A 25,890-nucleotide genomic window follows, 5' to 3' on the forward strand; every position below is an offset into this window, starting at 1 on the left:
AATGTGCTGTCTTTGTCTTCTTTCCTCTGTCATGGCGTCACTGATGCTATTTGTATCGCCGGCAAGGGGATTGGCTTTGGAGATATATTGCTCCACTTTTTTCTCTAACATGGGTGCAAAGCAAAGCGGGCCATCCTCGAATCAGGTTTACCTTTGCGTTCTTGTGAAGAATTAATTTGTGCACTCGGCAATGAGATAGCCGTGTATGACGATGCAATGTATAGTTCGATTACTGCTGTAAAATCATTATTGAAAAAATTTCCCTCTAAGAATTGATTCGTTTTTGTGATTGGTGAACAAGCAGCGCGCAAAGGAAATGATTGAAAGAGTTGTTCTGGATCGATTTAACCTCGGGGGGATGAGCCCTTGGGGCATGCGAATTTGAGAGGCATAAGGGCGATGCATCTGGACGATGGGATCACTGCCAAGGCGCAAGTGGATGATGCCATTAGACCTGCCGCAAAAGAGTTCGAAATTGAGGGCTGTGCCTGCAATGTTGGATCAGGGAGATTCTGTCATTGGAACCGGCGGGGTGCAGCTGCAGCGGTTGCTGAAAGCGCTTCGTTGGAAGGGAGTGTTGTGGCGATGAAAGCGACCGCAATAGAGCGGGTGCTTGGAGCTGCTGATGCTGTTGGAGCACAAGTGCCAGCAGCAAAGCGATTGTCGCAGGGTAATTTCAGTTCGAATGTGAATGCTCTGCTTTTGTTAGGACACGGCAAGGGATGTGCTGGGAAGGCAAGTCTGGCAGCAGGAGAATCACTTGCTCCGCATGCATGGCGATTCTGCACGAATTTGCGAGGGCTTTTATTTTGCTGTTGAAGAAGAAAATACGAGGAAAGAGGGGCAGCATGGATTGAGAGGCCAAACAAGCAAGCAAACAAAATGGGGAAGGAGGGGCAGATGAGCGAGAAAAGCAACTTTTTGGAGTGTGCGATGGGAAGAAGCGGAGAAATGCAACAATTTCTTTTCTTTTCTTTTTTTATTTTTGGATGGCGATCAGCGAATGTTTGAGGCTGGATGGGACGTTTCAGGCAGGAAGGCTAATTTTGTTGGGGCGATTTTGCTTGTCATTGGAGAAGCGATGCATTTTGAGTGCAATCTGGAGAGAGTTTGGTTTTGTTCTGTGCTATGTTTTCTGGAGCTTGTTTTGCTGCTTTTGGCCAGTCGGCCTCGATTGAGTGAGATTTGCTGATTGTGGCTGAGGCAGGCTTTGGTGATAGCATCAAAAATCTTCTTGCTGAAGGGGAAATGCCTCAAAAAATGGGGAAGACGCTGCTGCTGAGAGGAAGCGATGGGCAGCCGGGGAGAAGCGCCTGAAGCAGCAGGAGATGCGAATTAATTGCAGGATTCAGACGAGTTTTGGATTGGGCGCGAGTCTTCAGCGCAGGAGCTGCAGGAGATGATGGAACAAGCATTTTTTGAGGAGAGCTGCTCGGAATTGGAACGCGAAGCGATTGATATTATTTTCTTGTGAACATTTGAATTGTCTGAATGTGATTGGAGCAGCAGGTTGGCTGGGTGCAGTTTTTTTTTTGTGGGAGAGGAGCAGGCTGTTTCTGAACGCTGGGAATGAGGAAGACAATCTGCTTGTGGCTGGGTGAATGTGTTGACAGACTCAGGAGAGGAAAGGAGAGGAGGGACAATTTGTTGTGCTGTTTGGTGTCTTGTTGCTGTCGACTGCTGGTTGTGGGATTTCAGATGAGGCAACTGAAGCTGCTCGACATGCTGTGGCAGTCACACACACACACACAGAGCAGGATTGAATGTGATAGAATGAGATTGAATATGATTTGGCATATTCGACTTTTTCATATTTTCATTATCATGATCATCATCATTTTCTTCCTTTTCTTCTTCGCCTTCTTCCACATTAACAGACTTTCCAAACTGTGCAGCATCTTCTTCAACGGAATCAACGATTGATGAGCACACGCCAATCAACTTTTTCCCAGAGTCGTTTGTTACAACTCCTTCGCATCTCAAAGAAACTCCTTTGTTTTCTTCCACTCCATCCACACCTCCTTCAATCATCAACTGAACTACTTTTGCTTCTTCTTCTTCGTCGTCTTCGTCGTCTTCTTCGTCTTCTTCGTCTTCTTCGTCTTCTTCGTCTTCTTCGTCTTCTTCGTCTTCTTCGTCTTCTTCTTCTTCTTCTTCTTCTTCTTCTTCTTCTTAATTTTTTTCCTCTTTTTTATCTTCTTCTTCCTCCTCATCATCATCTTTTTCTTATTATTTCTTTTTCAACTCCTTCAACTATTTTTTCAACTTCATAATCTTCCTTCAATGTCTGCCTCTTTTCCTTGCTGTTTAATTCCTTCAACCATCATAGTTTTCCCATGAATTCCAAAATAAGCCAATGAGAACATTCTCATTCGGAGAAATGCAATTCAAAAGCTTCAATTTCTCAGACGGACAAATTCTGTGCAAAACATTCCTTCTTCGCCTTCTTCTCATTCTTCTTCTTCGTCTTTGTCATCTCATTCATCACCATCAATATCAAAACAAGCAGAACAATCTTCTTCTGCATCATATTCTTCACCTTATTCAACTTCTTCCTTTTCCTCTTCATCTTCGTATTCATCTTCTTTTGATGCCTTTTGTATTTTCAGAGCCAACCAACAAACGCCATTATTTTTCTGTTTTTGAAGAGAAAGGCAATGAAACCACACAAAGTTTGCCAATGAACTGAGGATATCAATCTTCATTGGCAAATAAATGCTAATTGGCCAATATTATATGTGATTGGGGTTTTTTATCACTTCCTAAGTCAACTTATCAAATGTGACATTTAACCAACTGACAGCATCAAACAAGTCGTTTTCATCATCTTCTTCAGAAATGTTATTTGACTGATTGTTCATCTCTCAATTATCTCTTCTTCTTCCTCATTATTTCCTTCATCTTCTTCAAATCCTATAGTTTCTTCTTCGTCTTCGTCTTCGTCTTCGTCTTATTCGTCTTATTCGTCTTGTTCGTCTTGTTCGTCTTGTTCATCGATCTTTGACTATTTTGCCGCTCCCTCTCGCTTGACATTTTGGCAGAGCATCCTCATTCGGAAACATTTATGCATTTTCTGTCAGTAGAAATACCGCATGAGCCAAAAATTGTTTCATTTGCATTTCCTCCTCTCAACATATCAAAAACTGTATAATTTATATTTCCATTCAAGTTATTTGTGATAAAAAGTCTATTTGGGCCAAAATCAGTCTTTTAATTCTTGTTCTGTTCTTCTTCAACGCCTTCTTCAAGGAGAAACAAAAATATTGCAATTTTTAAATTGCTCAACTTTCCTCAAATTCAAGTCCAAAACTTGCCTATACCTTTTTTCAGAAAGCCAAGATTAATATTTATTCTAAGATGGAAGGTAAGCCGAAATTAAATAAGAATAGATATGATTTCGAATCAAGAAAAGCAGAGCAGCAGACTTGCAATCGAAAAAGGAGGACGATTTTGCCTTTTTTTATTTGGAAGCTGAAAGAGGCGCAGATTAAAAAGAAAGAGTATTAGAGCAATTCTTTTATGAAATGAATGAGCTCAAAAATAGCGTTCGGCAGGTTGCACAACGTCACACGCCTTCAATATGTCGGAGAAGATGAAACGATGAGGGAAACATATTTATTTGAAAAGGCAAATTTAATGGATAATTCTATGAAAGAAGAGAATAAATGCCCGACAAGCAATGTTGATTTCATCAAATGCACATATAAGATATTTTCTTCTATTTTGTGTGCCATCTCCCCATCTTTCTTCGACTTTGCCTTCTTTTGCACATAAATTCACCGACAAGTCAGCTGATGAAATGATTTCTGCCTTATGATCTGCACCTTCTCCAGAAGACACATCGCATTGCGTGTGCTCTTGAAGGGCATCTTTGATAGCCAGCAATTCATTGCTTTGATGCCAAGATGATCATTCGCATATTCATTGTCAGCTGTGTGCTCGTTGAGAAATATAAACAAATCGATATTCCAATCACCGAATGCTTCTGTTCTGTCATGTCCAACAGCCGAGTTGTCTTTCTGAGTGATGTTTCCCATGAAGGCGAAGGAAGACTCGTTCACAGAAGCGACAAGGGATTCACACACAAAATACATATCTCTTCCGACACTGGCCTTGTTGGCTGAAAACACGATATTGGTGATGGAAAAGGTTGTGGATGACACTTCTGAATCATCGTTGTACTCGATCATGAGAGCACCGCCTCTTCCTCCAGAACTTGTATCCTCGCTCACAGAGCAGGTGGAGAAATTTGTGTCACTCACAGAAAATGAGTTGGCAGGGGCAGATGAGGCGAATGAGATGCATCCGCCATTGGTGGCAGTCTGTTGGTTTTGCGGAGCTGAGTCGATGTTGGTGATGGTGCAGTTGGCGAGGGAAAGGGAGAGGGCAGGGGAGGTGGCAGAGGAGAGGGCACAGCTGGCTGGAGTGGCTGTGGAGGTGATGTGGGTGATGTTGGAGGAGTTGAGAGTGAGGGGTGTTGTGAGGGAGGTGAGGTGGAAGATGCTCTGGCTGTTGAGGGTGAGACTGGTGATTGCTGTGTGGTTGAGGGAGAGGGAGCCAGCAGTGAGGAAGAAGAGGGGAGTTTTTATTGTTATGGAGGTTGTTCCGGTGATGGTGGTTGTGTTGAGATTGAGGGAAGGGGAGTTACCGGAGAGGTGGAAGAGGATGGGAGTGATTTGATTTGAGGAGTTGTGGGCGATGGCGAGGGCAGAGACTGTGAGGGAGCCCTGTGTCTGTTGGAAGAGGGCAGACGAGGCAGATGGATCTGGTGAAGAAGATGCAGATGAATATGATGAATATGACGATGAAAATGAAGAAAATGATGATGTTGATTGTGATGAGTGTGAATGTGAGTTTTGTGGTTGGGGAATGCCACTGGAGGCGATGATGGTGGCAGTTGTGCCATTTCCAGTGATTATGGTATCAACCGCGCTGAAAGTGAGTGTTTGAGTTGGAACAAATGTTGAACTGAGGAGGGTGAGGGAGGCGTCTTGGAGGAGGGAAATGAAGCCAGTGAGGGCATACTCGATGGTGGCACATGGGGTCTGTTGGGGTCTGCCACAGATATCGACATCAGTTCCATTGCTGGCAACGATTTTGTTCTGGGCAATGAGGGGGAGCCAGCCATTATACACAGCGTTATCATCTTGTCCATTATTATACACTCTTTTTGATGGGGTTGTTGAGCCACAATTCTCAAATGGAGATTGGGTGATATCACTTCCGTAAAAGAACACATCATTTCCTCTGCCATTAGTTGCAGTGTTGCCATCGAAGAAGCAGAATGTGATGAATTTAAACCCGCTCATCCAGGAATAAGTTGAATGATAATAAATAGCAGCGCCTCCATAAGAAGAAGAAGCAGTCAAGTTGTTGTTAATAAATTGACAATCATTGATCAAAAATTGATTTGGTTTGTTGTTTGGAGGATATGCAAATGTTAGAGAACCAGCAGAATCACCACCTGAGTTTGAGATGCACTTGCATTTGGAAAACAGGAATTGGCCGTTTGATGGAAAAGCACCAATATAAAAATACCAACCAGTTCCACACCAACCAGATATTGAACAATTTTCGACTTTGTTTTCTGAATGGTAATAAGCAGAATTTTGCTGTGGATTTGTTGTATGGACTGCTCCTCCATGCAACGCAGAGCAATTTGTAAAATTGGATGTTGAAATATCAATCTTCAACGAAAGATTACAATACAACGCTCCACCATGATCATCAGTTGAACAATTATTGAATGAGCAAGAAATGATTGTGAGATTGGCATTCGTGCAAGCAACATAAAGTGCTCCACCCCAATCGCTTCCACTATTTGAATCATTCCATTCGCACCATTCAAAGCGATGACTGTTAACATCAAAGGAATCCAGTCTTCCAGGTGTTTCTCGTTGAGATTCATTTCCAATATGAACAACAGCAGCATTTGGTGAAGAGCGTGTTTGGTGAAGAAAAGAGGTGTTGAATGCAGAGAGAGAAGTGGATGGGCTGTTGAGGTTGGGGAGAATGGCTCCATCGATGGGGTTGTGGGCATGGAGGAAGATGGATGAGTGGATGGAGAAAGAATGCAATTACAGATACATTACAGAAATTTATTTGAGTTGAACAAACTTTTTCGTTCAATATTTCTAATCAGATTGAAAATGAAAAACAAAGAACATGTTTCGACAATGAGTTATTTTCTTTGAAAAGTTGCATGTGGATGAGCATGCGATGGAATATGAAAAGAAAGAGGGAGAGAGCACGAAATGTACGATGTGTTTTTCAATGTGTAAGTTATTTGAGGAAGAATTTTTTATTCGACAGAAACCTCAAATATTTTTATGTTAAATATCCATTGGAACAAATCCATGAATTATCATTAAGCATTCTCATTGCCTTTTTTCCTTACAAAGAACTCCATTGATTATAAGAACAAAACAACTTTGTTTTCTTATCTTCCAATGAATATTTTGTGCCAATGACTTTGAATATGTTTGATGATTTCACATTTCAGAGTTTCATGTATATTTTTTTTGTTTGTTTGTTTTTCACTTTCAAAACTTTTTTCTCTGATGTTCTTTAACTTACCATTTCAAAAGATAATCAAAAATTATATTTTAGGATAAAAAATGTAATTATTATTGAATAGTTTGTTTCTTTTTTACACAAAAATATTTTTTTGTTATCGACTCATTTTTAATCTTTTTGAGCTATTTCTGTCACAAAGTTTTCAACACTGAAACATTCAAGAGTCAAAAATGAATTAATTGAATTTTGAACTGATTTCATTTTTTCATTTATTTTTCTGTCACGTCAATGTGTTTTCATTCAAGTTTTTTTTAATAAAAAGTCATTCCATTGTAAAATTGTATTTTTTTATTTTCGTTGAGTCTCTCTGTTTTCTTGTGTTTTCTGATTGAAAAACATCCAGATGTTATAAATTTTTCAACCTGGCCAAAAACTCATGGAAGATTTATTATTGATCATCAAGATACCAAAACTATCAAATCCAGAAAAAATCGTAAATAAAAACATTTCAGTGAATGGAATTCAAAAACATGAAGAAATCTATTTCTGTATTCAACAATATTATTGTACTGTTCACAACTAATTTTGTATCTTCTTATTGACTTTTTTTATATTTCAATATCATTTGTTCAAATGATTCATAAAAACTTTTTTTTAACTTTGTTCATTGAAACTCGTTGAATTAAAAATTCAATCGAGTGTATTATTCAATCTATGAAGTTTGTTATAAATCACAGTTCCCTTCTGTCTTTTTTTTTTTTTTTTTTTTTTTTTTTTTTTTTTTCATGCAAACATTATTCAAAATATTTTCTTTATGACTTTTTTCAATATTCTTTATTTGCAATAGAATGTGGGTGCTAATTCAAACTTTCAAGCTTTTTTTGCTCAAAGCACAATAAAATTGTTTCACTCATAACTTTATTATTTCGTTTGAGATTTTATATTAAATCAGATTTTCATAGTTGCAAAAAATGTATTATCATATAATTACATAATGTTTTGTGACATATCACGCACTTTAATAATTGAAATCAATTTGTCGTATTTTTTAACCTCAAATATTTCTACCACCGTTCATTATTTTTTCAACAAAAAAGCATGAAGTTGCATGTTTGCACACAAAATGCCCAAACAGTTGTATTTTTCTTGGAAAAGCAACTATTGTTCTTTTTTCAATTGTTCATGCAATTGTGAAAAGCTTCAATTTGTGCAATCCTGTTGCTTTTTTTTGGATATATTAAATTTTATTCCGTCAAAAAAGTGGTATTATATATTCTGAAGTTCTGTTTAATTGTTTCATCATTGACAAAAATTAAATCTTGTAATTCTTTTGATTTGATTTGCATAATTCATTCTTCAGACACTGTTTTTGAAAATTTTCGTTCAACCGACAAAAAGTGGAGTCAGAAGTCAGCTCGTCACCAAGGGATAAGAAACGTGGGGTTTTCTTATAAGTCAATTAAAAAAAAAGATGAGTTTCTGTTAAAGATTTGTTATTTTTGAAAAATGAATGAAAATAACATTTAAAGGGGAAAACAATTTCGAACAGACAAAAACAAACCTTTGCAAATTTTGTTTTATATATAACAAATTGTTGGAATCAGATGAAAAAAATCTCTTTTCCAAAGAAATATCTCATATTTTTAAATTGTTATTTATTTTTTTCATCCAAAATATTCCTCGATTGAGATGAAAAAAACTGTTAAATTTTTTTTCGTTTCTAATTTGTAATTATTCATGAAATAATCCAAATTTTCCTTCAAAAAAATTGTTCCTCTGTAACATGACAATTTCTAAAAACATTTGTCTGTCACAAAAAAAGAATTTTTTTTTCCAATTGTTTAGAAAAATTAAAATTAAATAATGCAAATGTTCGTGAAATCTATTGAAAAGCTTTGAAAAGAGCTTTGGGAAAAATCTGTTGATAAAAATTGAAATATCTGTCTTTTTCTCTTTTGTCAGTGACTGTCAGTGACTATCAATGACAAATTGTGACAAAAAATTCCTCAACTGACATTTCGTGTCGAAAAAAATAAATATTGGGAACTTGATCATATAAATTAAAATTCGACTTTATCAGAATAAAAAGAATTGTTGTATTTCGATTATCATATTATTTTTTATTGTTATTAAGAATCGTTCAATCGTTAAAAATAACACTTTTTGACAAATCATAAATATCGTGTCAGTCATTTTGTCATTGTTTCAATTTTCTTTTGCCATGTCACAGAGGTATAAAGAAATACAAAAATGATGGGTCCAAAAAATACACACTTTATTTGAAGAGTTTGTAATTGTTATGAAAAAGTTTAACATCAATAATTTTTGAAAATAACAGTGCACAAAAAATAATTCAAAATCGGAAAACTTTCAAACAGAATCGAAGGACTATTAAGCAAAGTCGAAACGAAGAAAAACTTCATTTTTATTTTAAAGTTGACAAAAATCACTAAAAGTTAAAATAAATTTTGTTGCGGATATATAATGATATGTGTTATTCCAATCATATTTCATCTTTTTTTCGATATTTTTTAAACTTAATTTTGAACAATTGCGAAATAGGAATGAAAAACAAATTAAAAAGAATTATTATCTCATCTCAATCGAAGAACACTAATTCTCAGAAAATTAAAAAATAAAATTTGACCTTTTTTCTTATTTTTGAAGAATGAATATTGCATTATTGACTTTCTTCTTTTAAACATCAAAAATGCAAAATTTTCATTTCTATTTTAATAAGATCAAATTTTTCTTTTTCTTTTCTTTTTCTTTTCTTTTTCTTTTCTTTTCTTTTCGAGTGTATTATTGAGTTTATTTTGGTTTGTGATATATAACATTCGCAGAAAACAACTGCACGAACATGGAGCAAAACTTTTGCAATTATGAAAAAATCTGAGAATTGTTCCAAACTTTTTCAACAATCATTTCATTATAAATCAACCGAAACAATGCAAATAATTACTGAATTGTTTCGGTAATTATTTGCAATATTTGTTAGAGAAGAATGGAACAAAATTCAAATAACAAAAAATTTTGCCTTACATATCGGAAATTGTTTGCAATGATAATGGAAAAATATTTATCTTTCCCAACATTTTCTTAATTGAACATTTTCTTTTTCAATAGAAAATTTTCAACTTCGATTGAATCTTTTACGGCTAAGAATTATTTTTGGTGTTCATCTTTTATTTTAAAAAGAATTATCAATCCAAATGATTGAAAGTTTATTATAATCCACATTTCGTTAAATATTCTGATTTTAAAAAAATATCACATAAATTTTTTTAAACAAAAAGCAAAAAAAACAGAGTGTTTGAACAAATAGTGATATGTGATGAGAATGTTCCATTTTTTATCAAGAATTCAAAGAGAAACATTTATATTCCATATTCAACATTTGTGAGTTTTCGGGAAAAAAAAATATGTGTGGACAAATAATTATTGTTGAATGCAAATTGAAAAATGAATCACAATATGAAAATTGAGAAAAGAAAAAGACAAAATAATTGACTTATATGCATCAAAGAATAAAAATTTGGTTTTCTCATTTCATAAAAATGAGTCATTCATGTGTTCTTCAAAGACTTTTCCAAAAAAAAAAAAAAAAAGGAAAGTCAGAAAGAAAGAAAGAAAGAAAAAGAAAGAAAGAAATATTCAGGTTAAAAACAATCAAATAACTAAAGAATGTGGCTGATCCTTTTAGAAATCACACATTCGTTCGAGTTATGAACAAAATATTTATCTAATTTGATTTTGAAAAAATGAACTTTAACTGTTTTCACATGTTGTTCATGATGTTGTTATTGCAGAAACAAATTTTTTTCAAAATTCCCATTGAGATGAAAAATTTGATCAAAACTCGAACAAAAGAATGATATCAAAAAGGATCAGCCATGTTCTGTTTTGTTTGAAATATGAATTTTTGAAAAATAAAAATATTCTATCAAATGAAAAGTGAATCAGATTTATAATATTTTTTAAAAGAAAATTCTGAGTATAAACAAAATTTTTTTTCACTAAAAAATGAAATCTTTAAAGGAAGTTTCTTTCTCAAAATATAAAAAAAAATTAAATAACATATATATATATATAATTCACAAAAAAATAAAATGCTTTGTTTTTAAAAGACAAGCGTTTCAAAAGCATATTTTTCAAAAAAAACATGGTCTTGCTGTTTTTCAAATGCATAAATGGAAAATAAAAAAACAATGTGTTGAAACAACATTATAATATTGAAATGAGAATTGATAGATTATTTGGAATTATTTTTTATGCTTTTATTGAATAAAATACAACCAGATAAAATGTGAAAGTTATTAAAAAAACGCTTTTTCCATGTTCCTAAAAATCTTCATTGTTCAAAGCATAAACATAAAAGTTGTTTCAATGAAACGCATCACATTCCTAACTTCTTTTCATTTATTCGACTTCTTTCTCTATCCATTCAACCCTTCCATCTCTTCCCTCCCACTCACTCAATCCTTTCATCTCAACCATTTCTTCCTCCTCTTCCACTTCCACTTTCACCAACACAAACTCCAATGCAATCCCCTCTTTCTCCCTTCATTCATCCCTCTCCATCCACTCAACCATCTTCATCCACACCCACAACCCCATCGATGGTGCCATCCTCCCCAACCTCAACAGCCCATCCACTTCTTTCTCAACCTTCAACACTTCTTTTCTTCACCAAACACGTTCTTCATCAAATGCTGCTGTTGTATATGAAGGAAATGAAACTCACAGAAAATCACCTGGAAGATTGACTTCATTTGATGTTAACAGCCATCGTTTTGAGTGGTGTGAATGGAATGATTCATATAGCGGAAATGATCAAGGAGGTGCTCTGAAAGTCAATTGCACAAACGCAAATTTATCGATCACTTCTTGCTCATTCAACAATTGTTCAACAAGTGATCATGGTGGAGCATTATATTGTAACGGTTTGTTAAATATCAACATTGCTAAATCTAATTTCACAAGTTGTTTTGCGTTACATGGAGGAGCAAATTGTATTGGTGGGTCACAATCAAATTCTGTTTATTCATTCTCAGAAAACAGAGTGGAAGGTTGTAATATAAAGGGCATTTATGGAACAGGTTGGTATTTTTGGATTGGCGATTTTCCATCAAATGGTCAATTCTTATTCACCAAATGCAAGTGCATTGCAAACTCTGGTGGTGATTCTGCAGGCTCTCTCACATTTCATTGGCCTCCGAATAGCAAGCCCAACCTGTTTTCAATCGTTGAGTGTCAGTTCATCAATAATAAGTTAACTTCATCATCCACTTATGGCGGAGCAGGAATATACTTTGATGGAACTTACTCTTGGATGAATGGAATAAAATTCATCACTTTCTGTTTCTTCGATGGAAACACAGCCACAAATGGAAGGGGAAACGATGTGTTCTTCAGTGGCAATGCAATCACCCAATCTCCATTTGAGAATTGTGGCTCAACAACCCCAACTAAAAGAGTGTATAATAATGGACAAGATGATAACGCTGTGTATAATGGCTGGCTTCCCCTCATTTCCCAGAACAAAATCGTTGCCAACAATGGAACTGATGCTGATGTCTGTGGCAGACCCCAACAGACCCCATGTGCCACCATCGAGTATGCCCTCACTGGCTTCATTTCCCTCCTCCAAGACGCCTCCCTCACCCTCCTCACCTCAACATTTGTTCCTTCTCAAACACTCACTTTCAGCGCGGTTGATACCATAATCACTGGAAATGATAAACTTTTTCTTACGTTCTTTCCTTTCCTTCATTTTCTCATTTTCACCAATTCACATGTCATAGAAAAATTCATGAGCTTTCATAGCTTTTTCAACTGACGTATATATCATCACTAATTTTTTCAAAATCCTTAACGTCAGCTCAAATAAAAATATTTCTTCAAAATTTCTTCATTTATTTTATCTTTTTCATCAAATGCAAATTCCGCTTGCTGCTTAAATAAATGTTTTCTATTATTCTTCTCTTCAAAATGCATTTCTTCAAGCATAGCAACAATCTCTTCAAAACCTTCAATTTCTTTTATCACTTCCATTTCTCCTTTTTTGAGCGCTGCAGAATCTCTCATTTCATAGAATTATCCTTCGATTATTTGTTTTCTAATCAATTATGTTCTCCTCATTTAATCATCCTCTCGTTCTGTTGAAGGCACATGATGCTGTGAAATTTGTCGAAGGTCATCCTCATAATCATTCATCCCAAACATCCTATCCTGTCCTGTTCTTTATGTTTTCGGTGAATTCTTTCATCTTCCAAACCAAAAAGTCAGAGGCAATCTCTATTTTTTGCTGCATGCCTGATGTTCGGCTATTCTGGATCAAAATTTCACATTTCATTGCCGTGTTAGGTCCGGCTGAAATTCTGTGAAAGTGTGAATATTTCTTTTGCGTTTCCTATTTGAGCAGATTTTAATGCCTCTTGATGAATTTGATGAAGTTGAACGAAATGATAAATTCAATATTATTTTTGATGTTCATCGAAGAAGACATTGAAGAATAAAAGGAGGATCACAATTGTTGAAATGAAGATAGATGCTGTTTCAATGTGCGAATGAATGAGGAAGAATGAAGTTGAAGCTGAAGAAGAAGAGGAAAGAGACGAAGAAGAGGAATAGGTTGAGTCAAAGAAGAAGAAGAAGAAGAAATGGTTGAGTGAAGAAGATTTTGTGTGTTTTTGGCTATGCGATTCATAACAGGCGTGCTTGTCGCTGAATGAGCAAGTGAATTGTGAGAAGGCGAATTTTGTGTTTGTAAATCGAGAAATGAGGAAGATGGTTGATTGAATGAAAGGGGATTATCTGAAGATGAAGAAGAAGAAGAAGATGAAGAAGAAGATGCAGTTGAGAAATGCGGAATCAGTCGAACGATATTTATGATGTTGAGAATAATTTGTATGAAGTCGTTGATTGGCTGAAGCATCTTATTCGATGTGTAAACTTCAGATTGGTTAGAAAAACATAATCACAATATTTGTGACGAACAGATTGTGGAAATCAATCTTGCTGTATATTCACAACTTCAGTTCACTTTCTTTTTGCGATTTCCCCTCCTTTCCCCTCAAAAATAGAAAATGTTGATTTTTCTCAATTTCCATTCCTTTCCATTCCCCGCTTCCATTCAACCCCCAAAATTCATCAGAAAATATCAATCCCCTCCTTTTCTTCATCTTTCCCACTCTCTACCAAAATATCTACTCCTCTCAAAAAAAAAAAAATATCCCTCTTCCATTTGAACACTTCAGAATATTCTTCTTCTTTCCCGCCTTTGCCCTCTTTTCCTTTTTTTCAAATTCCATTTCTCCAATTTGTCTCAAATATCTTCCTCACCATCCTCAGCCACTTCTCTACATATTTACTATATTATCTTCTCAAAATCTCCACCTTCTCTTCCCCATCTTTTTGTCTCAGAATTTCTTTCATTCAAAAACCCCTCTTGAAATATAAACATTCCGTAAAACTCTCAACTCCCACCCCCTGCCAAAAAAAATATTCTTCCATCTCTTCTCTGCCCCATATCCCTCATGTGCAAGGTGTTGATGAGATAGACATCAAATACTTCTTTGTGTGGTTGAGAATATTATTAAAGGAGATGATCATGCCAAAAACAGAAAAAACCCCTTTGGACAGGCATCACAATGTGTACGGGCTGAGAAGACCCTCCAGTGAGATATTCAATGTATTTTGTGAAGAAGGATGCAATGCTGTATTCAACCATTCTGAGACTGAAATGAAGAGATTGATTTATTTTTGGAATGATGATTGTTGTGGAAATGAGTGTGCTTGGCGAAAAACAGTCGAAGAGCAGTTTGGCATTTATTTATTTTTATTTATATGAATATTTATCTGTTGAATGTTTTTGTGTTTCTTTCATGGCAGAAGGCGGAAAGGAATGAAAATGAATGAAAGCGGGATATCTCGTTGTGCATGGTGGCTATGGAGTTGGGAGAGCGAATTCATATGGAAAGTGCCCAGGATGAAGGGTTTGGGAAGGGAATTGGAGATGATATTTTCAGAGGAAAAACAAGGATATTTTTCAATGATGAGAATGGAATTTGAGCAGAAAACGTAAATTTCACATTTTTCAGAAGAACAAGAAATAGATGCATTTGATAGAGAAACAACTGATGGAAAGGATGATTTGCGAATCAGATGATGAAACACTTGAAAAAGGAAGAAATAATGAAATTGAATTGAAGAAAACAGTTGCCAATTCAACATAAAGTAGAAAATTGCTTATAAAAATGTTTATAAGGTTTGTTGTTATTTTTTTTTTGAAGTAATTATTATTTTGTTTTAAGAATGCTGAAAGAATGAAGGATTAGATGGCTTTGAAGAAGAAGAAAAGTTGGGAAGGAAGAATAAAGAAGGACAGATGAAATGCGGATATTTCGAAGATGCTTGGTATTGGGCTTTGACAAATAATTATTTTTGAGGAAAGATGATTTATTGTGAAAAAAGGGAAGCGAAAAATTGAAAGAGATGGAATGAAAAATAGATTGACGCATGCTTATTATTTTTAGATGGAGAGAGAAAGAGAATTGAGCTGAAAGTGAAAAAGTATTCAGAGATTTCTCCTTTGCAGAAGAAGACACAGAAGAAGAGAAATTCAATGAATTTCTCTGTTGATGTAAATTGACACTCATCTTCTCAATTTTCAACAATTAATCATCTCATTCAATCCATTCATTCATAATTACCATCATCAACTTCTTCAAATAAATCAACAACATTTCACACAGCTTCTTCTTCATTATCATCATTCACATCATCTGATTGAATTTCTTCACATTCTGCTTTGGCATCAGAGATCAAGAGATAAATGAAGAAGTAAACAGAGAAATTATACATCCGAAGGAAATATTCACAAATTAAAATGAGAAAAAGAAGAATGAAAGAAGAGGAGAAAGAGAAAGAGAAAGAGAACGAAGAGCGTGTTTTGAGAGGAGAACTGGAAAGGAAATAGAATAGAGAAAATGAAAGAGGGTTTTTTGAATGAAAGGAAGAAGATGAACGAATTTCAAATATGAGTTGGAAAAAAAATTTGAGAAGAGAAGGAAGGTTGAACAGCACAAAAGAGATTATTTGGATAAGAAAAGGAAGATGCTTGAGAAGAGAAAAAAATTGAAAAGCAGAACAACAAAGAAGACAATACGATGAATTACAAGAGAAATCAAAAGTTATGAAAAAAGAGAGAAAAGAAGGAAAGAGATGAGAGGAGGTGATAGAGAAAGCAAAAATGAGAGATGGAAGCAGGAAAAGCATTTCATTGGAGAATTTGGAAAGAAAAGCTAGAATCGGTCATTTTTTCTCAGCGTTTTCAGTTTGTCCATTATTATACACTCTTTGTGTTGGAGTTGTTGATCCACAATTCTCAAATGGGGATTGGGCTATAGAAATGCCATTGAAAAACACATCGTTTCCTCTGCCATTTTTGGCAGTGTTGCCATCGAAGAAACAGAATGTGATGAATTTATTTCCACTCATCCAAGTGAAGGTGTTTGTGCAACACAGCGCAGCTCCTCCCCATGAAGTTGAAGTTGATGTCAATTTGTTGTTTATGAATTGGCAATCATTAACTAGAAATTTCTCTGGTTTATTTTGTGGAGGCCAATGAAATGTGAGAGAGCCAGCAGAATCACCACCAGAATTTGCAATGCACTTGCATTTGGAAAACAGGAATTGACCGTTTGATGGAAAAGCACCAATATAAAAATACCAACCAGTTCCGCACCAATTTGTGATCGAACAACTTTCCACCCTGTTTTCTGAGAATGTCCAAACAGAATTTGATTGTTGTCCACCAATACAATTTGCTCCTCCATGAGCAGCTGAACAACTCGTGAAATTGGATTTTGTGATATCAATTTTTAACAAATATCCACAATATAACGCTCCACCATGATCATTTGTTGAACAATTGTTGAACGAACAAGAAGTGATTGTGAGGTTGGCATTTGCTTTGTTTACAAAAAGTGCACCACCTGCTGAAGATCCACCAGTTGAATCTTCCCATTCGCACCATTCAAAGAGATAGCTATTCAAAGTAGTAAAGGACAATCTTCCAGGTTTCGCTCTTTGGGTTTCATTTCCAATATATTTTACAGGATCATTTGATGAAGAACGTGTTTGGTGAAGAAAAGAGGTGTTGAAGGCAGAGAGAGAAGTGGATGGGCTGTTGAGGTTGGGGAGAATGGCACCATCGATGGGGTTGTGGGTGTGGAGGAAGATGGATGAGTGGATGGAAAGGGATGAGTGAAGAGAGAAGGAGGGAATTGTATTGGTGTTGGTGTTGGTGGAAGAGGAAGAAGAGGAAGAGGTGGTTGAGGTGAATGGATTGAGTGAATGTGAAGAAAGAGATGGAAGTGATAGAGTGGATTGGGGAGAGGAGATGTTGGAGAAGAGGGTGTTTGAGAGATGGAGGTTGAGGTGGATTTGGAGGTGGGGATGGGATTGGTGATGGTTATGGAGAGGGGAAGGGAAAGAGGAAATAGAAGGGGAAAGGGAAGGGGAAGGGGAAGAAAAAGAAGATGATGAGGATGAGGATGAGGATGAGGAAGATGAAGGAGAAGGGGAAAGGGATGGAGATGGAGAAGTGGAAGGGGAAGAGAGGGAAGAAGGAGAAAAAAGGAAGGGCTGGATGAGGGGGATGAAGGAGGAGAAAGAGGAGTGGGAGATGGAGAAGGAGGCAGGGATTGGGGAGTGGGCATGTGGGAGGAGATTGTTTGGGGTGGAGAAGAGGGGGAAGGAGAAGATGGCAGGTTGGTGGGTGATGAGGGAGAAGTTTGTGAGGGCGAGGGAGGCATGGGCAGAGAGGAAGAGGGGGCATTGTTGGTAGTAGTTGTTGTTGGTGAGGGAAGGTGGGTGGATGGTGCAAGTGGAGGAGCAGATGGAGGCAGCAGAGTGGTGTTGGGCAGTGAGGAGTGGGCAACCGCTGAGAGGGATGATGTTGAGACGGGTCACACACAAGGAGGTGTTGATGAGGGCGAAGCTTGTTTGAGCACAACAGATGTGATTTCCCGATGCATGTTCCACCTTGTCTGTGTGAGCGCCTCTGATGATGCTGTTTGCGATATCTTCTCCACGAACCAGATTTATGGTGAGGAATGCGACGAGTATCTGAGCTGATAATGTGATCCTAATCATTTTCAAACCGTGATGCAATTTGATTGGAATGAATATGAATGAAGGCTTAATTGGCGGAGAGGGGAGAAATGCAATGTGAAGGGAAAATAGAAGAGGAAATCTTGTGGATCGTTGATAATATTGTTAAATTACTAACTTTTATACATGTGGATAACAATTTGTTTTTCTGTTGCTTTCACATTTATATTTTTCTTTCACTACTCTTGTGTTCGATGGATTCTAATCAAAGGGAATAGTGTTCATGAATTGCGAGTTTTGATGATAAATTGATGATCTGTTTGCACTGTTGAAAACAATTTTTTGTTTGTGATTAAAAAAATACTCATATTTTGGTGATTTTGCATTCCAAATAATTGATTTTAGCAACAAACTTCACTTCAAACATTCAAATATGAAATCGTTTTCAATAACGTTGGAAAAAATGAGAAAAGATAATATTATTCAATCAATTTCCAATTGAAATACTAAAAACGTTGTGAGACAAATGGGGACTCTTAAGGAACACCAGAAATCGTCTTTTTTTAGAAATTAAAGTGATTGACATTATATTTAAGTATTTGTATTAATAATCAAATGAGTGAAATCATTCGATGTTGAAATAAAAATTTTCCAAAATATAAATGTTTCCTGAAAAATGAAATTATTAGTCATATTTTTTAATGATAGCCGTGGAAAAATTAGAAACATTTTTACCGAGGAACATCATTCGGTGAGACTTTCTCCATCTCATTATCCAAATGGATTTGAATCGTGATATTCATTTTCATGAGAATTGTCATTAACATCAAGAGTTTCTTTTACATTTATTTCGAAAATAATCTCGGAAAAATTGCGTTATATCGGACAAAGCAAAATCTTGTTTTTGTATATATCATACTCAAATTAGTATTTGACACATAAAAAAAATAATTTTAATGCTCGGAAAACAGTTTCTCATAAATACAAAATTATTTTGAAAATATGAAAATCTGTAGTTATATTAAAAAATAGGGTCTTTGAAAAAAGTGTACAGTTAGTGTTAATAATGGTGGACACTTTCAATAAATCAGAATTTTGAAAAAACATTTTTAATTTTCGGAGAAAATTTGAGAATTCAATTTCTTTGGGTTTCTCCGAAAATTGAAAATGTTTTTTTCAAAATTCTGCAGAGCAAATTGTTTCATTTCTGTATGTCTTATAGGTTCATATTCGTTGAGGGAATAATTGGGTTAATTGTCAAAAAGCAACTATCAACGGTTGTTGAAATAATACAACAGTCCACAGTTATTGAAAGTGTCCACCATTATTAATACTAACTATATATCCAACAATGGCTTTTTAAAAGCAAAAGATAATCTAAGTTAAAAAATAAATATGTGCATATTTTAAAAATGAAAGTTTTATTGAACCGTTCTGGAACCGTTTTCAAACTGAATAATTTTTTTTTTTTTTTTTTTTTTTTTTTTATTTTAAGATTCTTAACAAATTTCCGTTTCAATAGTGGTTTTAGTGTCAGAGTTTGCGTTCGAATAAACTTCATAGGTTTTTGTTAAGTTTTTGGGTTAGGGTTGAAAATAATATAATAACAATATATAGAATCTTTAATCGTGAAGCAACGGTCGTGTTGTTATGATTTTTCTTCCATTTATGGAATGGTCAAGTGTTCAAATCCAGCCACATTCTTCTTTGTTTTTCCTTTTTAACACAGTTCATTTGTTTCATTGTTCCTTTTAGTGATGTCTTGAAATTATCTGATGGAGCATATTCATCAGAATGGGAGGATGAATCAAAACTGTTGACAATTTTTTTTCAATTTCGACTTTTTTCTTTGTCCCAAAATCAAAATATTTTGAAAGAAAAATTAAAAAACATATTTTGATTAACTTCTGCACATTTTTAACAACGAAGGCATAAAAACATTTGATTAATGAACATTTCTATAAACATCAAAATCAATTTCTCGATATCAGATATAACACGAATTGACTTCTTTTTATTTAATACATTCCAATCCGTTCTACAATATTTTATGTTTTTGAACCAAACCGACAGAAAGGCATCCTCTCAAGTTTTTTTATTAAAAAAAATCTATCAGCTGAGCTTGAAAATTAAAAATTTTCATTGTTGGAAAACTGTTGCAAATGATATCGTTTCATGCAAAGAACCAACAAAACGAATTGGAAATATTGAATTTTTGAAAAAAGATTTTTCATTTTATTCTCAAATTCTATGAAATTCTTCAATTTTTTTTTCAAATTTCAGTTATCACTAAATAAATATTTATCAATCTGAAACAAAAAAAGACATCAGTTTCTTATTCAATTCATTCATCCCTAGAAAAAGCAGAAATTATAGATATCGACGACAAACATTTAATTATGAAAGAAAAAAAAATGTATTATTGAAAAAATCAAAATCACTATTTTCCAAATATAAACAAACAACAAAAACAGATTATGCAAAAAATAACGGACAAGATCGATTTCACAACTTCCACAAGATGAATGATACTGTTTATTTTCCTCAAAAAAAAACTCATCAATGCAAATTCATTTGCCACACAAAACTTTCATTTTCATGTCGACTGATTATTAAAAAATAATTTGTGAAATCTCGGAGAAATAGAAGAATAAGTTTATTAGAGATTATTAAAATTATTTTTTTTATAAGTGTAAATAAGGAAGTTTTGATTGTTTTAAATAGCAAATGAATTTGTCAAGATGAGATTTTTTTTGAGGAAAATAAACAGTATCATTCATCTTGTGGAAGTTGTGAAATCGATCTTGTCCGTTATTTTTTGCATAATCTGAACTGATCAGTCAATCACTTTTATCAAATTTTTTCTGCAAAAAAATGGATTCTGGTTAATAACACCATCTTTAATGTGCTGCTCTTGCAACATAAACACACTTTAAAGAATAAAAAAGTTAGTTAGATTGGAAATCTCAATGTTTTGATGATTTTCTTCACAATGAAAGAACTTCATTGAAAAAAGTACATTAATTTTAATAATGAGAGCAATAATTTGCAAGTTTGAAATGAAAAAGCAAGAATAAGAATAATTACAATAAATAAAAAATTTAATTGAAGTTATTCTAATTTATTGTTCCCAAATTTTTCAAAAAAGATAAAATTGTCATAGGCAGGAAAACTTTTTATTTTTATTTAATCTTTAGAGAAAGAGCTGAAAGAAGATAAATGTCTGAAAAATTCATTCGTAATATTTTTTGCAAAAGTGGTTTTCACATAAGAAAAACTAATATCATGATCCACAACGAGAATAAAGTAGTGATTTTAAAAAAAATCACATAATTTTCATAAATTTGCTCTATTTATTTGATGATAATGCGAATATTTTTTAAAAACAAATCCAAGAACAATTCAAAATTTAATTTTAATTGTCATGTTTTTAAAATTGAAGTGATGATTAGTATCGAAGATTTAAATATTTGAACAACAAAAATGACTTTTTTAATCATTATTAAAAGTTGTTGATATTTGGAAAATCACTTATCGAAAATATGGGACGATACATCTTGCTTTATGAAATTTGTTCAATTTTATTTATTCAAACATTTTTTCATTTTCCATAAGTTTTCATCCTTTTTTTGACATGGGGACGAAAGACTTATCGTGATTAGGTTATGGAAAAAGTATGGAACAAATCGTTGTTTTTTTTAATTAATGCAAAAATTTTGCCCCACATTATTCTTGACACCCATAAATTAAATCATCAACTGCAAAAGGGGAATTCTAATTGGTGTTTATTATTTTCAAACAGCTTGAAAGATGGAAAAGGATATTTTTGAACCACTTAACGGACATGTTCCTGCTAGTATTTTAGAATTTGCAGCACAATTACCAAAAGCACAAAGAGAAAAATGTCATAGTTTATTTTCGAGGAGCGCACCAAATTTACCTATGCCAACTGAATTAGATCGATTTTCAGAATCTCTTGATGTTTTGGAAAAAGCGGATTTTTGGAAGGCTGTGTCTCAAGTTCGAGCTCAATCGACAAATCTTGTTCCATTGCCAAGTTTACCCACTTCTGATAACATTTGCGCATATCCTGCTGCTCCACCGAATCTCGAGGGAGTTAACAGTTCAGTGCCAGTTGCAGATGAAGTTCGTTGTGATCCTCCCACCAATTTAGGAGCTGCTGCACCGAAGAATAAATGGGAATTAAGCTTTGTTGCGCCAATTATTGACGAAGAAGGTGTTCCTTCTCGGCAATTCTTTTCTCAGCTAATGAAAGGAGAAAAAGCGGTAAAAGAGCCAGAGAAAGAAAAAACTCCATTTTTACGTTCGACAGACGTTCAACGCGAAGTTGCCAGGAAATCAATAGAGAATGAAAGTTTTCAAAACGATAAATGCCTTGATGAAGATCAAAAGTTTGTGATAACAGAATTTAAGCGAGTTTGGGGAAAAGAGAAAAAAAGAGTTGCATGCAATAAAAGATTCTGCCTCGGTAATTTGTGTTTTTTGCTATGTTCAGTTTACACATTAATGGCAGGATATGTTCTCGTAATGGTTGGAGGATTGTTAATGGAAGATAAAGATATGCCCATTGGAGCAAATATTGCTATGATTGTAGTTGGTGCTATTATTGCAATTGTATGTACTGTTTTACTGATTTGTACATGCTGCCCAACAGGATTAAGCTCATTGGGAGTGGAGAGAGATTTGGCGTCACAAGGGTTTTGGGACGATTTAAGAGAATCGATGAAGCCATGTGTGAGACAGAGAGTGAAAAACTGGAGGAGGAAAAAGGAGTGGAGATGGCTTTTGTCAAAGGACGAAAGAAGAAATGAAGAGAAGATTGACAAAGTTGAGGATGCAAGAAAGAAAAAAGAGGAAAACGAAAAATTAAGTCGTGAAGCTGCAATTGAAATGGAGAAGCTTCAAATGAAACAAGTTATAACAGCTGGTACAAGTGGAACAGGAAATGTAGAGTTCTCCAATCAAGCTTACAGCGCTTCGGTGGCTGTGGAAGTGGAACCAAGAACAATTCTGAAAGAAGAAGAATATCATTATTAGATAGCTTTTGAAATGTTTAGTGTTTATTTCTTAATTTTAAAAGTTCAACTTTGTTTTGCGATTATATATTTTATATAAATCATTTTTTTTATGTTTTCATTTTCTTTTTCTTCTTGTGAAATATGGATTTATGAGTTTCTTTTGGAATTATTTTTCTTGTTTTGTGATAGTCACAAACACGTGAAGATTTATAAGATTTTTTTCAATTCAAAAAAAAAAAAAATAAAAAAGAATTTTATTATTATTTTTTTAAACGTGTTTCGTTAGAAATTTCTCTGATCATTTTTGAGCGTGTTTTAACAAGAGTATTGTGAAAACTTAAAATATTTCGAACAACTTCGAATTAAATGGTTATGAATACACAACTAATACGGAATTTGAACTAAGAATTCAACAAAAGATGCACACAGACAAATGAAAATGAATTTACTCATATTGACATCCTTCTCTATTGCAAGCGATAATCTGCTGTCTTCTATCGATGTCATTAGGATCCCACTCAATCTTGGTCATTCCTTCAATCAAAGAATGAATCGGATCTGATTTCACATCCACTTTAGGCGATGCTTTTGAAGACGTAGTCTCTTCAGATATACTCTTTTCTTCTGATTTTCCACTTTCTGAATGAGATGACATTTGACTCCTGATAGCAGCCTCTCCCAATTTCCTCCAAGTGTCCATCCATCTTTCGTACTCTTTCTCCGTTATCTCTTCAAATGGAAGCTGAAGATGCTGCTCAAGCCCACTGGCCAGGTCAGGAAACAGCGCAATTCCAGAATACCCATCCGTATTACGCACCAGCCAGTCCAATATTTCTTCCTCTTCCCCTTTCACTTTTATACCATGCTCTCCTCCTTCCTTCTTCTCTCCCCTTTCAATTTCTTTATCACATGGGCTATTCAATTGCGTCTGCTTGTAATTCACGGTGACTGATACGTTGTGGTAATTAGGTCCGGATCTGTGTGAAGGCTGAATGAAATGCTTGTGGATGAATGCAACTCGATCAAGCAGCTCAAGCGCGGTTTCGTTGGATCTGATGATTGAGTTCGACATGTTGATTGGCATTGTGACGACAAGAGAAATAGGAACATCGGTTATTTTGTGCACTTTCAATGGCTTGTCTTCCGAAGATGCTGCAGAAGAGGAAAGCAAATGCGATTCATCACTTGCTTCATTCACTTCTGAAGATTGTTTTGCTTCTTTTAATTTCTCCTCTTGCTGCAATTTTTCTTCATTGAGTTTTTGCCTCGAATACACGTCTGTTTCGATAAGAGGCAAACCAATTATAGACTCGCATTCATCAGCAAGTTTTGAGACGGCGTAAGCCGGAGTAGATGCTGGAGAAAGAACAAATCGAGGATGTGATGGAGAAGCTGTTGAGCTGTTTGGATGAGGTGGAGAAGCTAAATAATCCAAATCTGCTTTCTCATTTTTGATTTCGTTGAGTATGCGGAGGAGATACGCTGCAAGAGGAGAATTAGATTCGATTCGTACTCTTCTCAAATAGAAAGAAGCATGCGCTGCATGAATTCCAGATGTCGTTCCTAGCAATGCTGACGTTGTTCCACTTGGCTTTATGCATCCAATTCTTGCTGCCTCTTTAATTCCAAGCATCTTCGCCCACTCAGAATTCACCTCTTTTGCTTTTTTCGCTGCCTCTTCCAGCAAAGCACCTCCGTCTGACGATACAAGTGCCCAGTTCTGTGCGAGCCCTGTCAGCGAAACTCCCAACAAAGCCTCTTCTTCGCAGTTCTTTTTCCACTCTGGCTGAAGAAAATCAAAATTTGTGTAAGCAGCTTGTAGGGTGCCAATAGCAGTGGCAGCTTCGACAGCCGCAAGAAAATCCTCCTTTGAACGACATGCAGCAACATTCACTTCGCTCAGATTGCACATTTGCTTTGACTTCAATGAAATCTCAGCACATGGATTCGTTCCGTAGTCGAGATCGTTCGTGAGGAAGATGCCTGGCTCGCCAGTACCGTTTTCAAAGCACTTTTTCACGCACTTTTGCAGATCTGCAAGGAATGTTGGAGAACTCCGAAGCAAAACAGCAGAGTTGTTCGCTCTTGCTCGCTGAGGGTGCTTGTTGAACCATTCCCAACCAGCTTTGCAGTCCATCATTTCTTCATCATCAACATCGAATAACGACAACAGCGCACTTCTACGAGAGCCCCCTGAAATTATAAGATCGCCCAGATAGCACAGAATATCGTGGATCTCCAACGGTTTCATCTGACGACCAACTGCTTTGCTGATGATGCTTCGTACTGATTCGTGAAGCAACTCTAATGTTTCAGGCCCGCTTGCAGTTCCTCCAGCTGAAAGCGGAGAGCCTTTGGGACGGATTAAGGAATAATCGAATCTAATTTTTGGGTTTTCAAGCAACTTCACGATGGATTCAGCCCAACCTTCTTTTGAATCGCTGATTTGGTAAAATTCGTCCTTTCCTTCATTTATAACAGGTAATTTTGCAACATGTCTCTTTTGAACGCTATATCCGCATCCGCAACCGCAACACAACAAATACAAGATATCCGCAAAATCCCTAAAGCTCTCTATGTGAGTAAAACTGCAGTTGTACATCCTTGCGTTCGAGACAACAAGCGGTCTTCCAGCGAATTGCATCGATCTCATTGAAGGAACAACTTTTCTTTCTCTCACAAAATTCATAACATTATGTATTTTCGTTGCAAGGTTTGGAAATTGTTCAATATGCATGTTTTCAACACGTTGCACAGTTTCTGCATATGTTTCTTTCCTTCTTGAAGGAAGAGATTGGGCATATGTGCGATAAAAGACAATTTCGGACATCTAAAAATGTTTTAATTGCATTATTGGATCGATTATTTCCAAAAAAAGTTGAATGAATCACACGATCTGTGAACCAGACGCATCGTTTTTGAAATTATCATTCTCCAAAGATTCAATCATTAATAAATTTTTATGTCTTCAAGACAATGTATACAATTGTTAAGAAAGAACTTCAACAATTTAAGTTTATCAAAAATATTGTTAAATATTATCAAAACACACTTTTAATTAGAAAGTTAACCCAACATAAAATTATTTTTTTTCTGTTTTCGATGATTATTGAATTGTTTCATAAAGTTATATATTTTATAGGAGCTTATCAATAACATTTGAATTAACAATCGGAAAACAAGATTCAAAAAAATGTTATTCAGAAATTTGTTGATG

General features: G+C 35.1%; 5 protein-coding genes across 5 annotated transcripts; 4 read left to right on the top strand and 1 right to left on the bottom strand.

Moving 5' to 3' along the window:
- Positions 1-399: 399 nt before the first annotated feature.
- On the top strand, positions 400-819 carry MONOS_15567 (uncharacterized protein; the record flags this gene model as incomplete). The annotated part of the gene is made up of 1 exon (XM_067868453.1): positions 400-819. One exon carries the CDS (start codon positions 400-402, stop codon positions 817-819), a length of 420 nt encoding a protein of 139 aa, XP_067735362.1.
- Positions 820-4,026: 3,207 nt separating this feature from the next.
- MONOS_16980 (uncharacterized protein) lies at positions 4,027-4,680 on the top strand (the record flags this gene model as incomplete). Its single annotated transcript, XM_067869860.1, has 1 exon — positions 4,027-4,680. The coding sequence occupies one exon, from the start codon at positions 4,027-4,029 to the stop codon at positions 4,678-4,680; it is 654 nt and encodes a 217-aa protein (XP_067735363.1).
- Positions 4,681-17,067: 12,387 nt separating this feature from the next.
- Positions 17,068-18,098, top strand: MONOS_15524 (uncharacterized protein). The gene has a single exon (XM_067868407.1). It carries the CDS (start codon positions 17,239-17,241, stop codon positions 17,656-17,658), a length of 420 nt encoding a protein of 139 aa, XP_067735364.1. The 5' UTR covers positions 17,068-17,238; the 3' UTR covers positions 17,659-18,098.
- A 3,280-nt stretch (positions 18,099-21,378) lies between these two features.
- MONOS_12942 (uncharacterized protein) lies at positions 21,379-22,936 on the top strand. The gene has a single exon (XM_067865606.1). The coding sequence runs from the start codon at positions 21,445-21,447 to the stop codon at positions 22,690-22,692; it is 1,248 nt and encodes a 415-aa protein (XP_067735365.1). The 5' UTR covers positions 21,379-21,444; the 3' UTR covers positions 22,693-22,936.
- MONOS_12943 (ribonucleoside-triphosphate reductase) lies at positions 22,921-25,650 on the bottom strand. Its single transcript, XM_067865607.1, has 2 exons — positions 25,567-25,650; positions 22,921-25,503 (listed from the first exon to the last, which is right to left on the bottom strand). The coding sequence occupies exons 1-2, from the start codon at positions 25,621-25,623 to the stop codon at positions 23,119-23,121; spliced, it is 2,442 nt and encodes an 813-aa protein (XP_067735366.1). The 5' UTR covers positions 25,624-25,650; the 3' UTR covers positions 22,921-23,118.
- Positions 25,651-25,890: the final 240 nt, after the last annotated feature.

Source organism: Monocercomonoides exilis, assembly GCF_001643675.1.
Source record: "Monocercomonoides exilis strain PA203 chromosome Unknown scaffold3-2548433, whole genome shotgun sequence".
Taxonomy (NCBI): domain Eukaryota; phylum Preaxostyla; order Oxymonadida; family Polymastigidae; genus Monocercomonoides; species Monocercomonoides exilis.

Bases quoted from the DNA above. Each gene is read 5' to 3' on its own strand.
- MONOS_15524 (XM_067868407.1), top strand. From the start codon at position 17,239: ATGTGGGAGGAGATTGTTTGGGGTGGAGAAGAGGGGGAAGGAGAAGAT.
- MONOS_12942 (XM_067865606.1), top strand. From the start codon at position 21,445: ATGGAAAAGGATATTTTTGAACCACTTAACGGACATGTTCCTGCTAGT.
- MONOS_12943 (XM_067865607.1), bottom strand. From the start codon at position 25,623: ATGATTGAATCTTTGGAGAATGATAATTTCAAAAACGATGCGTCTGGT. The intron at 25,504-25,566 runs GTGTGATTCATT...AAACATTTTTAG, and splicing joins ATGCGTCTGGTTCACAGATC to ATGTCCGAAATTGTCTTTTA.